The sequence below is a fragment of the Melanotaenia boesemani genome, chromosome 14, assembly GCF_017639745.1.
Source record: "Melanotaenia boesemani isolate fMelBoe1 chromosome 14, fMelBoe1.pri, whole genome shotgun sequence".
NCBI lineage: Eukaryota > Metazoa > Chordata > Actinopteri > Atheriniformes > Melanotaeniidae > Melanotaenia > Melanotaenia boesemani.
This window is the reverse complement of record NC_055695.1, coordinates 21,443,093-21,458,005: the sequence shown is the minus strand read 5'-3', so window position 1 is coordinate 21,458,005 and position 14,913 is coordinate 21,443,093. Positions and strand designations below refer to the sequence as shown.

The window sequence follows — 14,913 nt, the reverse complement described above, 5'->3', positions numbered from 1 at the left end:
TACGTCTTTTGTTTTGGTAAAGCCTCGTTCCATTGGCAAACGCTTTCCTCCCCATTTAAATGGCAAATTCCTCCTCTGCCGGAAAAAAACAAACGAAAAAAAAAAGCCGCAAGACTTCCGTTGCAGCTTTTGTATTTGTGTTGTGGTTTTTGTATTCATGTTGTTACTTTTGTATTGCTGTGACACTTCAGGGCCACCGTAGGTAAGACTTCTACAAACAGTAGAGGTAAAGTCACTCTGTTATGTCATGTGACATGTTACGTGAGGACATCAGTTTGAATGTATTTTATCTGAGCAGCTATTACTGTCCCACTCTGTTATAAAAATATGCTTTATCCACACATATGTGACTGCATGGTACATCTATATTAAAATAATGATATTAGATAATGTTAATTAGGCTCTCGTAAGAAGTTAAATCAGATTTATCCTGGGAAGGGCAAGTGAAAGCTGGAGAAACTCTTGAGGATATCACATTTAGCAAAACCTAATTTATGATTTTTGTCCACAGGGAGGGATCCATGGGAAGATTTCACTTACAGCTTATGTAGTAGCAGCTCTGTTGGAAACAGGGATAGCCACAGAGGTAAGAAGTCCAAAACAACGCAACAAAGTCTGCCTCCCACTTTTCTGTCACTCCTCCGAGGGAAGTGTTTTGTGCAGCAATTCATGTTTAATCTGGCAGCTCTAAGCAAAAACAAGTTAAATTTTTCCTGTGACCTATGAGTCACTTATTCTGGATGCAAAAGTTTGAAATGTGATTTATTGTATTATTGGATTTTAATTATGTGGAGCAACCCTTAATGTGCTATCTGTTCCACCTAAACAATTCTTTACACTAACTCGGGTCGTGTGTGGACGTATCGCTGCATTCCTGATAGTTGTGAAGATTGATGTGCTGGCTCTCAGCCCACTCACATTTGTTATGCCCGAGTGATCTTAATGTAATGTCTATTCATGTTTGAACTACCTCAAAAGATTCAGGCTGATGTGCAGAGACGGTTAAGTCCCATGAAAAACACCCCTGCTGTATTGCTGTTCCATCCATTCACCACTTCTTTTATAAGTTTTAACTCTTTTTCTTTGTTTCACTTAGAGCCAACCTCAAAAATTAAATATTAAATAAGATAAAAAGTGTACATTTTTTAAGGAGTCAGCAATAATTATCTTCAGCTTTTATTCATCTTATTTCCAAAGGAGATTCCTCCAATAATCTGCCCTTTTACAACTGATAAAGACTGAAAATGTATCCCATCACATCAAAGCAGTACCTCCATCTCGCTTCCAATTTCACTTCATTAAAAGATGACTGCTGCAATTACAGTGAGTGGTTTAGGAGGCCTGTCATTTCATAGATGAGAGGGAAGGTCACATCTGCATGAGATGAAAGTCAACTCCCTCTCAACTTTTTAATGGACAAAATGAATGTTCATTCATGACTAAAATTTCCCTAGAAAGAACTGTTGGGTAGTTGGATGGCCACCCCTTTAACAGCTAAACGCCAGATGTGTATGTGCAAATGGTCCTACACCCAAGTCATTTAAATACTGGCTACTCATTTATTTGATTTAACTAGCAAATTATAAGAACTGGGGAGCAAAGTAAATGTCAATGTGCCAAGGCAATCTGTTTCAGAAGCTCCACTCTTTCTTTGCTGCATAAGCAAATGATGACTCAAATGACCAAATCTGCTATAGGAGGAGAAGGTGGCAGTGGCCAAAGCCAAGGACTTTTTGGAGAGCAACACATACTCTGCTGACGATCCTTACACCACTGCCCTGTCTGCATATGCCTTGGCTCTACTACGCAGCCCTTATGGCCCACTGGCTCTGCGGCGCCTCAATCACATGGCCATCACACAAGGTACTACCACACATCACTGTGCAGCATGGGTGCTGTGACACATGGGTTTCATTAAGTTAAAGGTCAGCAACCTGAACTACAGATGTACAAACAGGTGACAAGCAAAGAGCAGATGTTTCATGGAGGTCACCAGCAATACAAAGTGTGAAGTTCACTAGCTGAATGGAAGTAAAAACAAAAGTTAAACAGTTAAAGCCTCCTGATCTGAGGATCTGCAGAAACAAGCAACACATCATAAATTATTTTGAAAGTAGATTTTGTTGTCCTCAGTAGGACTCCCTTCCACCACTCACTTTGCCCATTTTCTGTTTATCATCTCGTTGATGGTTTCCATTAGCCTTTTCCTCCCTTTTTCTGGACTAAAAATTTCTATTCATTAAGGCAGGTTCAGCCAAATCATGTGAAAAATGAAAATGCTCTTATTTGACCACAATGAATGTACTCTAAGTACAATGAAGACAAAGTGCTTTAGGATTTCAATGCAGTGAGTCACAAGGCATCAAAAATCTGTCTGGTGCCTGCTTTTTGCTCACTATGCTTGCCTCTATAGATGGACTCACCCACTGGAGTCTGACTGGCAGCACTGTGACTGATGAAGACACTTTCATGGGCTTCAGTGATGGCCTCTCTCAGTCAGGTATCAGCCATTTAAATATTAAGCCCACAAGAAAATAACTTCCTAACATCTTTATGATCCTTTATGTGTTTGATACTCACTGTAAATTTATAAATATGCTCTTCAAAGTCTGTTTTTATTTGATCCCAGTGGTGTCAGCAGAGGTGGAGATGACAGCTTATGGTCTTCTGACCTACACCCTGCTGGGGGATGTGGCTTCTGCTTTGCCTGTGGTCAAATGGCTCTCCCAACAAAGGAATGCCTTGGGTGGCTTCTCTTCCACACAGGTATCCTTTTTTTTCCTGGTCTCTTATATGTTACATAAAGTTTTTTCACCAATCTTCCATAACATTGTGACCACCTGCCTAATTCTGAGTTAGCAATAGATCCTTTGGCCTTGTGGTTTGTGTGGTCTTGACTTGACTGGTTTAAGCTTTCTTCCCACAGATGTCATCAGAGCCTTTCAGTTTAGAAATTCAGACTCTTTATCATGCTCTTTTGACCTTTCCTTGGCAGTCTTTGAAGGGCCCACTGCTGTTCTGTCCTGCTGTCTTCCCAGCAGAGTATTGCATTTAAATTAATTGAGCAGTGTGTTATTTCAACATTCAAATTGTGTCACCTCTAAGTTATAATTTAAATAAAAACCATGGTTTATTGATCCAAAAACTCAGCTTGACTTGTTTTAAAATCCCATTCCAGGACACATGTGTGGCTCTTCATGCTCTGTCAGAATACGCCATCCTGTCCTATGTAGGAGGGGTAAATCTCACCATCTCACTGGCCTCCACCAACCTGGACTTCCAGGAGTCCTTTGAACTAAACAGGGACAACAAGAAACTCCTTCAAAGCGCCAAGGTAAATGTGAAATAAAACAAATCATTAGCTCCTCAGTCTCCCTCCATACACACGATGAGTTTGCATGCTGATGCTTTTAAAATGTTTGCCTTGGTTGACAGCCCTCTATTAAAATTGTTAGTTCTGCTTGTCATTACCTATATTTCATGTGGGATGTTTAACTTCAGAGAAATCCCTGTTCTTATGTGTAATTTGGATTTATTGTTATTATTATTATTGAGCAGTTATGTACCAAAGTCACAGTTTGGCATTAAACAGTAATCTCCATGTTTGCTTGCTCAGCTGTTCAGCAGCAAAGACCTTTTTCTTTCTGCCAAACCAAACCAGACTCACCTGGGCTTGATTTCCCAAAAGCGGCATGTTGGTTAGTTGATTTAGGAACTGTGCTTTATTTGCCTGTTTGCCTGCACATAAAACAAACTTGACAGTGTGAGGAAGATCTACCTTTTTAAAACTGTGAGGGTGTAAAAGGCTCCACCAGCCAGCTGGAGAGATTCAGGTGAGAATGCAGTGTTCTTTCTGCCAGGCTTGTTTCTCTGCTATGATTAGTGGTGTCAGCTTAATTGAGGGCAATTAAGGGCTTCTGGTTAGTAGCCAGGGAGCCACAAGTGGCAGTACAGCAGCCTACAGCATTCATCCGGTTGATAAATGACTCACTCACCTCTCCCTGCCCCCTCTGACTCTCTTTGTTTCCGTCTCTCTTCTTTTTTTCAGATCCCTAGTATCCCCACAGGCCTTTTTGTCAGCGCTAAAGGAGAAGGCTGCTGTCTCATGCAGGTATTGAAATGCAAGTTTGAAGGCTTGAAAATGATGCCGAGTGGAACTATAATTCTCTACTTACTTCTGCGATTCACAGCAGGAATCTGCCAGCAGAAATGTGTCATAGCACACTGCCCCAAATTTCACCATGAAATTTGGAGTTATTAGGAAGAGCTTAGCCATTTGTTTTGGTGTCTATTTGTGCTACAACAAACATGAACCACGTTTATATACAACAAGAGTTAGAGCTTTCAAACTAAACATATTACACATGGAAAAGCATGTGTGATCAAAGTTGTTTACAGTCCCAGTTTGGGAAACTTTCACATGAAATATGACTTAATCTGAGCACAAAAGATCCAGCCACAATAGAAGGTGTTGCAGTGAGCCGTGTAGAGCCTAAGATCCCTTTAGCTCACTCTGCTTGGCAGGTTTTTCAAACACAATCCACATCTGTCTGACAATCCCTCAGGCCAGCACCTGGGCTTTAATGAAGCACAAGAGCTGGTCAATCAAAGAGAGTCCTGCCAATGTATGTGTTTCTAGACAAACTGCAAGCAATGTGACCTCAGGATTGCTATTTACTAGCTCTGCAAATGAATCAATTCACACTGGAGTAGTGTGATTTGATTCAGTGTGTCCAGTTCTGGGAAAAATGCTGTTCTGTGAAATAAAGAAACATCATTTCGGTTAGTTGTGGCCAGGCTGGAGTAGTGGTCTGCTAAATGTGTGCCTTGTGTCCAGATAAAATTATTTGTAGTTAATATCTCAGTATGTGTTTTTTATTTGAGCGTACCCAAGATCGATCAGTCAGGGTGTTGTGAGGTCAGGCTTCCTCTGTATAAGAGCACTGATAATTTTCTTGTGATTGTGAGACTGTGATTGTGAGAAAACTTTATTTTTGTTACTGCATACAGTATAATGCCACTTATGCAGCTGTCTGTGTGAAACACTCCCTTTTTGCTCCAGTCTTTTTAAAGCCCCCATGTTTGGAATCATAGTTCTGTTCTGATGCGTAAGCCGCCTGTTTAAAAAAAAATAAAAGAAAAGAAACACTGAGGTACAAACATACCAATATCTGCTCATTCTGTATTAAGGTTATGATAACATAGTCACTTGGTGGTCATTATGCAGCTTTAATATGGTGATGTAGCTAAAGAATATAGGAGAAGAAGGCATTTGAGTTAGTAACAGAGAAGTGCCCTCTGTCTAAGAAAGTAAGTCTCTATTGTGTGGGCTTAACGCTTTATAACTTTGCAGACCTTAAGCATGCAGAGAACTCTACAACTCCCTGAAGAAAAGAGAAAAAGCAAAATCAGAATTATGTCATCTTTAAGTTTAAAGGGCTAATCATATACAGATATGAAAGTGGCACTTTAAAACCATACCATAATTAAATATATGAGTTTGGAGCCAAAGGTTTATACAAGATTTTTAGTTATTATATTCAAAAGCTATTGTAATGGGTAGAATAACATCTTGTGAACATCGGTTCATGGAAATGTATACAAGTAGCTTGCATATACAAACCTACTCATCTTTGTTTTAATTTGCATAGAGACAGCTTGATTTGAGAAGGTTTAAGTTTCACGAATGTTTTTTCTGCTGCTCTTCTCTGTGTGTCTGTAGATTGATGTGTCATATAACGTACCTGACCCAGTATCTAAGCCAGCTTTCCAGCTGAAGGTGGATCTGAAAGAGCCTTTTCAAGAGCAACAGCTGCAGGCCTCTTCCTCCGCTTCCCGAGTTTCTGCTTCCCGCTCACGGAGCAGAGCCGACAACCGCTCTGAACTGAACCGGAAGCGGCGGGCACCCATTGATGATGATGACCCATCAGCACACCAGGACAAAATGGACTTTCACATCTCCTTAGAAGTTTGTGCCAGGTATAATCTGCCTTCACGCTCATGCACAGACCTGCATCTAAGTAACCTATTTTAGTCATGACGTCTTTTGGGTTTTTCTATCTAGGTGGCTACATTCAGGATCTTCCAACATGGCAGTCATAGAGGTGCCCATGATTTCTGGCTTCCGAGCAGATGTTGAAAGTTTGGAGAGGGTACGTAATCACATTATTAGAAGTTTACCCCTAGATACTCTCTTAGTGTTGTTGTTGGTCATAGTGACGGAACAAGTAGCCAGGTAAAAGCCAGAGACGGATGCATCCACATCTGTGAACCATTTTACAAAAAGCAGTATGTCATGGAATTTATCAGGCTCGTCCTGTTTTCTTCTAAAATTCCTTTGCAAACCACACTCACATGTACACAATCACACCCACAAAGGATGTGTCCTCAACTTACTCACATAAACAAACCCACATGTAGAGGATATGGATCTTATTGTGGCTGCTAGTGTTTTGATGTTCACTTTTTTGAACATTAACAGCTCCTGAAGACATCTTTTAAATAGGGACAGGCATTTTAAGTGCATTAGTTGTCTGTTTGTACTGTGTCTGTCATGGTAATGGGAATAATCTTCAAGGTGGAGGTTCTCCCACGAGGAACTGCAGTCTTTCAGGGTCTGAAGCAGTCTGGCATCTTTTAAATATTGTTTATAAAAGACAGAGAACAGAGACAGAAATATACTATAATGATAATAATAAAGGAGTGGATCATCAGATGCTGGTTGGATGGATGGATGGATTGAGCAATGTTTGCATTAAGGTAAACTTTAGGAATTTAATGAAACTCCGATCAGCTCCCTTGTTCCTAATTAGTAAACTGTATCACAGACTTAGTCTGCAGGCTTCCGTGTCCACAATAGCCACCTCTGTAACTACCTCCAGAAATGTTAAACACGTGCACACACATACACAGTTGTGAGCATGTCACTTAAAGCTGACTTGCATTGTAGTGGCTCAGTTTACACCCCTGCTGGCCTCTTGAATTTTACTACCGCCTGCTTCACTGCCAGCCACATTCCTCAATTTACAGTGGCAAGTTTAGCTACTACAGTCATGTCTCGTTGCTTTCATGGATGCTGTGGTCATGAGTGATTAGTACAGTGACTGACAGGGAACTACCATAGCCATGGCCTCCTGTCTCCAAATACAAATAACTGTACTCAACCAAGAAAACATTGTAGTTTTGGATTTGTACTCAAAGAGTCCATCAATGACAGAGAGAGAGAGATAAAGAGAGAGAGGGAGAGAGAGATATGTGCATGTTGGTGCTTGGTGGCGCCAAGTGCCTCGTAACCCCCCCAAAAACACAAAAGTCTTGAGGCTATGATATACTGATAGGGCAATTGTAAAGGGAAACGTGTTCTGTTTTTAAGATATATTTTCCACCATGACAGTCATTTCTCATGTAGAATGCACATGGTTGGCCTTTTTCTTGTTGTCCATAGAGCATTTTGAGTTGAGGTTTAGGCTTCAGAGATGACTTCAGAGCATGTTCACCTATAGCGATTGGATTAAACAGCATTGTTGCCATGACTTCAAGTCCTGTCTTATATTTTCCTTCATTTTTACAACCTCAATTCCAAAAAGCCGTGACGCTGGGTGAAATGTAAATTAAAACAGTGTATTGGTTTGCAAAGATCACAAACCCATATTTTATTATCATTGGAACATAAATAACAAATCAAATATAAAAAAATGATACATTTTAGTATTTCACTGAAAATATTAGCTCATTTAAAATTGATAAGGGCAACAAATCTTAAAAAAGCTGGAACATGGACAAAAAGATGGAAAAATAATTGGCACAAATAAAGAACTGAAGGAGCATTTTACAGCTAATTAGGTTAATTGGAAACAGGCCAGTAACATGACTGGGTGTAAAAGGAGCATTTTAAAGAGGCAAAGCCTCTCAGATTTAAAGAGATTCACCAATCTGTAACATACTGCCAGGCCAAAGGTCAAAACCAGATGCTTGTGATCTTCGGGTTTTCAGATGACTCTTATTTAAAATAGGCATGATTCTTTCATAAAAATCACTGCATGGACTAGGGAATACTTCCAGAAATCACTGTGAACACAGTTAAACATTTAATTAAAGCATGCAGGCTAAAAGCCCCATCATGCAAAGATAGGATAGGATTCAGAAACGCCACTTACGTCTCTGGGTCAATGATCATTTTAAAAAGTCTGAGGCAAAGTGGAAAACAGTTCTGTGATTAGATGAATCAAAATTTGCAATTCTTTTTGGAAAGCATGGATGCTATGTCTTCCAGACTAAAGAGGAGAGAGACTATCCAGCTTGTTACCAGCATACAGCTTAAAAGCCTGCATCTTTGACATGATTGCATTAGTGTCTACAGCATCTGTGAATCCTCCATCAATGCTGAGAAATAAAAGAAGTTTAAAGCAACATCTGCTGCCATCCAGTCAATGTACCTTTCAGGAAGGCCTTGCAGATTTCAGCAAGACAATTCTAAGCTTCAGCTTCACAAATTTCCCATTAAATAGTAAAATGTCTCGGGTTCAACATCTGATATGTTGTTTATATTTTATTGTTTATAAAATATGGCTTTACGATATTCTCAAATCATTGCATTCTGTTTTTATTTACATTTTACACAGCATCCCAAATTTTTGTGGGGATAGCGGTTTTACTGTATTTTCATGAAGCTAGAAAATCTAATTTAATTGTTATCAGCAGCTGTAGTGTTTTATTTTCTCCTTTTTTATAGGTGCATTGCATAATTTCTTTTAAGAATTTTTTTTTTTATTATATGTTAAGTTTGTTGCTTATTATAATAACGTTATTCAGATTCATTTTTTAAATTTTTCTTTGGGGATTAACGAAGTATTCTAATAAAATTTTCATTTTTTGTAAATTCTTTTTTTTTTCATTTTATTAAATATTTTCTTTTTCAATGAATATATTTCCACATCTTCAACGTTTCCTCCTCAACAGCTGCTGATGGACAAGAGAGTGGGTCTAAAGAGATACGAGCTGAATGGGAGAAAAGTCTTGTTCTACTTTGATGAGGTGAATTTAATTGAAATTCTTTATAGATGTTCTAATCTCTGTGCACATGTGAAAGCACCCAGCAGGGTTTACTCCATGTTCATTCATACGCTTTCTTTGTGTGTAAAAGAGCAAGTGTGTATTCTTACATATGTGCTCATGTTTAATTGTAATTGGTTTAACCTTTTCATAGATTTCCAGCCAGTGTATGACGTGTGTAGCCTTCCAAGCTGTCAGGGAGTACATTGTGGGCAAGACTGCACCTGTTCCTGTCAAGATCTATGACTACTATGAACCAGGTTTGTCTCTGATGAATCTTTTAAAATTTGCTCTTACTTGTTAAAAACAATGAAAACCATCTAAGAGCCATCATTCATCTATTTGTTTTATTTTTATTTATTTAGTTACCGAATTATGTTGAATCTCATCATTATTTGTAACTGCTGTGCTTGCCATGCAGCCTTTGAAGCCACCCGGTTCTACAACGTCAGCGAGAGCAGTCCACTTGCACGAGAGCTGTGCGATGGACCTACTTGCAATGAGGTTGAGAGTTCTACCAATCAGTGGACAGGTGGGACTGATATGCTATGCCCATAACAGTTTGCAGACACCCCACTTACAAACAGTCACTTAAAAAAAGATGACTTTCCTGCAGGTTTTGTGCAGGCAAACCAATGCAACAATGTGTTTGGATGTTTGGAAGAAGAGCAGTTTGAGCGTTGCACATGCTACAGAGACTGTGGCTACGATGGGGAGCCTGTTTGCGGGTCAGATGGGCAGCTCTACCAGAACCAGTGTCAGATGGAGGTGTTTGCCTGTCGAAATGGGACGCGCATCAAGCAGGTTCCTCTGTCCCAGTGTTCACACAGTAAGAGCTCTCTCATTATACATCACTTTATATTTGATATGCTCACAGACCTTATAGTCTGCAAAGTTGATGGTACAAAAAAAAAAAAGAAAAAGAAATTTCACATTGTTTTAAGTCTACATAAAAAAGTGGCAACTTCTGTCTTAATCTAGAATATACATTTCCTGTCTTACAGGAACATTCTTGCATCTTGCATATGCACTGTATCCTTTGCTCAGGACCACCCAAGACAATTGTTAGTGGAAGAAATGCAAATATATACTAGAAGTAATGATACGTGGCGGAGCTCGAATATTAGTTGTCAGAATGTGTTGGCACTGACAGCATTTCCCAGAAAATATTTATCTGTGTGCAATACCAGTCAAAAGGCTTGAGTTGCAGTCAGTTTGCTTTGTTGTAACTCAGGTGTGTGAAATCATCCATCATGCTCGGATAATGTGAGTCTGTCCGTGTGCACCTGCAAGTGTTTATGCTCATCTGTGTGTGCAATGATCTAAGCTCAGGAAACAGCTGTTCAGGTGTTGAGCAGATTACTGGATGAGTTCTCTGAGAAGGGCTACCCGTAATATCACCCCTCCCTCACATACACACACACAAACACACACACACACACAAGTCCTCTCTCACTCTCTACCGTATTACAGGCCTCCCTCCAAATGACAGAGTGCTTTTGTCCAGCCTTTGAAATCCTTGTCACATTCCTTTCCGACGCACAGCCCAACAACAAAGGAGCCTTCATGTTGCGGAGCAGACTGGGAAAAGCTATAGACAAAACTTCTGTGGGAAAAGACCTCAGATTGTGCCAAGTGGTTCATGCTGTAGATTATCAAAAGGATTGTGATTTTGTGTAGAGCTCCCTGACCTTGTTTGTTTGTGTATACTTGTGTGAGGCAGATTAATACCATCATTTCCCCATTTTGAAAAAGAAAAAGATACGATTTGTTTCCACACACAGCCTCTTGGCCGTGGTTTGGCCGCTGCTAATTTAGCACTAATAGATTTTAATGGAAGCCTCTGTTGGGATTGAGTGTACTCAGTGGAGTGTATAATGCTTCTGGGCAGTATTTAGATTATGCAACACTGAAACTCTGTCAAATTTATTATAATTTTTTTAGGTGCAGTGGAAAGCCATAAAAATGTGGATAATCTAAATTGTGTTTTTTGTGTGTGTGTTTGCATTTTTAGTGGAGACCACAGAGGACAGTCAACCAATAATGAGCCAGGAAACTGAGCAGCCCTCAGTGCCTGTACACACAGGTAACTTAATCTACCAAACATTTCCCCTCACATTATCACATGCTGCTCTGTATTTTCACCATCTTTCCACTCCCGCTTATCTTTCACTTTTTGCCTCATGTAGCTTTTGCTTTTTTTTTTCTCCCCCAAAAGAGAGGAAAAAAGGGAAAAACAAAGATGAAAAAGTTGTGATGGGGTTGGGAGGGGTGTAACAATGAAAAGGCTGACTGACAGAGAAACAAGATGAAAGAAGTTCAGTGAAAAAAAGGCAACTGGGTCAAAAGGAAGAAGAGAGCGGAGGAAAGTTGAGGAAAGTGGATACATAAGGTGGGATGTGTGGCAGTGCATTCCCCTGTCACCACATCATGTCTACAATCAGTGTGATAAATGAGTGGATAAGTTTCACACAGCAGGCCTGATTGTTGCTGTCATGAGCTTGCCCCTTCCTTACTAGCAGCCAAAGAACTCCTGATACGATGTTCGGTTGTGTGTGAAAGAAGGATGTAGCTGTGTTACATTTGGCAATGAGCATAAAAAGACAGCAGCATTTCACAAGCTGCAGAAACGGGTAGTCTTAACATGCATGCACATTGCACGTTGCACTCTTTGAACTGACATGTAAATCACATTAAAGTCCACCTGTGTGTCTGAGTTGTGTACAGGTGTGTGTGTGTGTGTGTGTGCATGTGTGTTTGATGTGGCACAGCCTGCACTGACTTGTTTCCTAGCCTGTAACTCCCAGTAGCTGCTGCTCACAAAGCTGCTCTCATTCAAAGGTCTCCTTAGTACAAAAGCTAAATGCTCCACACTCACCACAGGAATGCTATTCCTCACACTCATTTATCTGTGTATGAACACACAGGAATACACTCATAGCTTGCTAGCACAAGCAAATATGTGTTCAAACACATACACACACACACACACAAATCCATAACCCTGAGGTGATTAAAATAAATGATTGCTGCATAAACCCTGTCATTGTAAACCATTACATTGTTGACGACATGCTTGCGAAGTGCACCATGAGTGTAATAGGTGAAGGTGGGTTGTGGCAAAGAACTGACAGCTTCCATTAGGAAAGTGAAGGAATCTGGAATTAGCTTCTCTGTGCAGACATGTCTTATAATTGAACTTGTTGCAACGGTCAACATACATTAGAATACACAGACTCACAGCCGCTGAAACTTTCCCACCATGTGTCATGTTTAGAATTGGTATTTTATGAATCAGATGTTTACTACTCTCTTTATGAATGATTGAATCTCACAATATTGTCTGGTATGTGCCAAAAATAGTAAAGAAGCAATTTGTGATAATTGGGTAGTCATTTTAAGGAGAACATACTGTATATTAAAACCATACCCTGAAAAAGGAAAAAAAAGTGATTGGGGCATTTTAAGCCTGGTGGGACCCCTGCTGGCGAAGCTGCGACATTGCTGCTCAAGAAGTTCAGTTGTGCAATTTCCTTCAAAACAACCAAAAGTTTGATTTTATATTCAGTGTTTCAGCAGTTTTTATTGATTTGTAAAACCAGTTTTTTTTCTATTTTTGTCATTTGTAAATCGTCAAAACCACAAATTAGTCTGGAGAAAATAAAAACAAGGAAATTGTTTTCACTTTTTCCATCAGCTTGAATTAGCTTGAATGTCTGTGTTGGTTTCTGCTGTCTGAAGGTGAAGAGGAACAGGGCTCCATGGCGGAAGTGTCCTATTACTCCTATGAATATGACTCAGATTCTCAGCCTTTCCTTGCTGATGCAGACGGAGGAAACCATTTTGATGTGCCTGAAGGTGGGGGCACTGTGGAGCAAAGGGTGATCCTACCAGCAGATACCCAGCTACCTATAATGGACACAAAAAGCACCCCAGAGCGATGGTATGTATCATCTTTTGATTTGTTTAAGTTCACATTACCTGATAACTGAACTGTAACTGAATTTTGCACAGCTGTGAAATTTGATCTTATAACTAAAGTGTGTCATGTTGTCTTTTCTTGCGTAGAATCGTCCACTGGGTGAAGCCATATCCACCTCCTCCAAATTGTAACATATTTGTGAATATGCTTGTGAATGGAAAGAGAGGATCTTGGACCTGCAGAATGAGTGTGCAAGTTTTTGTTATTAGGTGATAAGATTCAGAGTGGATGCCTTTTATCATGTATGTGTGTATTTGAGAATTTGTGTGTAGTTGAGTGTGAATGTATCTGTTTATTATTAAGCTAGAATCTGGACTTGTGTCTTTCTTTAGAGTCCTAGTCATCAATGAGCACCATAGCATCTGTGTTATTCACTGTGCTGCCTTTTATAATCACTAAAAGAAATAATCAAGTATTTATGTTTGTAATTACACATATTAAGCAAAATATTTTGTTATATTTTCTATCTGTGGTATTTATTTGTAGCTAGAGGTCATATCAGTTTTTTACATATATATTTTTAAGTCATCACCCACCCATACAGCCTAATGAGGCATTCTGTTCTTCCATAGCAAGCTTTAACTCAATTACTGACAAGTCTGATGAAATTCCTGTGCTGGTATCCTGCTGGGAAAAAAAGACATATGTTTACCATATCCTTTACAGAAACATAAGCTGAAATGTTTTTCATTTATAAGATTTTTTTATATATATTTGTACTTGTTAGACAGCACAGTTAAAACAGGAAACATAAGTTAGGAGAGCAGCATGGTTGTGCAGCAAAGGTCCCTACCATTTCAAACCTGAGACTTTCCACTTACAGACAAGGTGCGTTCCCACCACTGGTTCCTCTGGACTCCCATCTGCATCTGAATCTAATAAAACCCCATCATCTGCTCTCACCATTCACCTACTTTGAGATTTGATTGTACAGTTCATAAGCTATTGTGTTTTTGTTCCATTTTGATTCGTGAAGCAATTGAGTTTAAAAAGAGAAAAGTTAAGTTTTTAAATTTCTGTAGATGTACCAAATTGGATTAAATGTAATCTTGATTCATATCAAATATTGTGATTTTTTTAAACATGACAATAAAATTTCCATCCAATTTCATGCTCTGCTTTTGTTTCAGCCAGCTATTACATTACACCTTTAAAACCTTTTTCACTTAAATTATTATCATGAAGAAATGCCTTAAATCCCTGATATTTAAAACTGTGGAATCTATGCATATGCCGCTCAGTGTCTATCTCTTTTCCACTAGCAGATGGGCTGCAGTGCAGCTGTCCATGAAAGCTGTGTTGCTCCATTTCCTTTGAAAGTATAGTTAAGTCTGGAGATAATTTCCTGTCAGCAGTGACCTGCATTATAACCCTTCTGCTTCAGAGGGTTCTCTGCTTTGATAACTTACTCTCTGACCCCTGGCATGCTTCTGTGTTAGAGACAGAAAGCATGTAAACCTTTGTGTGGTAGTTTGTACTTAACCGTACACATCTCTGTGTCTGGATGTGCACCATATGTGTTTGTATTAATGCTGACAGCACATCCAGGTTACCAAAGCAACAGTCCACATAGTGAATTAGATCCTGTTAAATTTTAATGTTTGGTTACTGCACGTCACTTGTCGACCCTCTCGGTTATCATGGCCTCCAGCAGCGCGCAGCTCAGGCCTCTGGAGGAGTCCTGCAAAACGCACAACAAATCACTGGGCTTAGAGGAGATCAAAGAGGGCTAAGCTGTAGCTGCAGCTTGGTAGGCTGTCTGAAAGCTAAAGTTGATAAACCCAGGTGTACTAGTTTATTTCTAAATATATTCCAGGTGTATGTTTTTGATTTATGGCTCAATCAATGGGGCATGCAAAAGGAACATAGTTACCCCGTAG

At 39.6% G+C, this 14,913-nt stretch overlaps 1 protein-coding gene across 1 annotated transcript in view; it reads left to right on the top strand.

The window, feature by feature from the left end:
• The window catches only part of cpamd8 (C3 and PZP like alpha-2-macroglobulin domain containing 8), a 41,506-nt gene extending 27,367 nt beyond the window's left edge, over positions 1-14,139 (top strand). The window contains exons 30-44 of the mRNA XM_042005323.1: positions 512-586; positions 1,698-1,863; positions 2,414-2,500; positions 2,630-2,766; positions 3,179-3,334; positions 4,049-4,111; positions 5,723-5,979; positions 6,065-6,152; positions 8,959-9,033; positions 9,206-9,311; positions 9,473-9,583; positions 9,668-9,880; positions 11,066-11,137; positions 12,793-12,994; positions 13,120-14,139. Coding sequence (XP_041861257.1) covers positions 512-586; positions 1,698-1,863; positions 2,414-2,500; positions 2,630-2,766; positions 3,179-3,334; positions 4,049-4,111; positions 5,723-5,979; positions 6,065-6,152; positions 8,959-9,033; positions 9,206-9,311; positions 9,473-9,583; positions 9,668-9,880; positions 11,066-11,137; positions 12,793-12,994; position 13,120 — 1,809 coding nt within the window. The 3' untranslated portion in view covers positions 13,121-14,139. The remainder of the gene's footprint in view (positions 1-511; positions 587-1,697; positions 1,864-2,413; positions 2,501-2,629; positions 2,767-3,178; positions 3,335-4,048; positions 4,112-5,722; positions 5,980-6,064; positions 6,153-8,958; positions 9,034-9,205; positions 9,312-9,472; positions 9,584-9,667; positions 9,881-11,065; positions 11,138-12,792; positions 12,995-13,119) is intronic.
• The last annotated feature ends 774 nt before the right edge of the window (positions 14,140-14,913 follow it).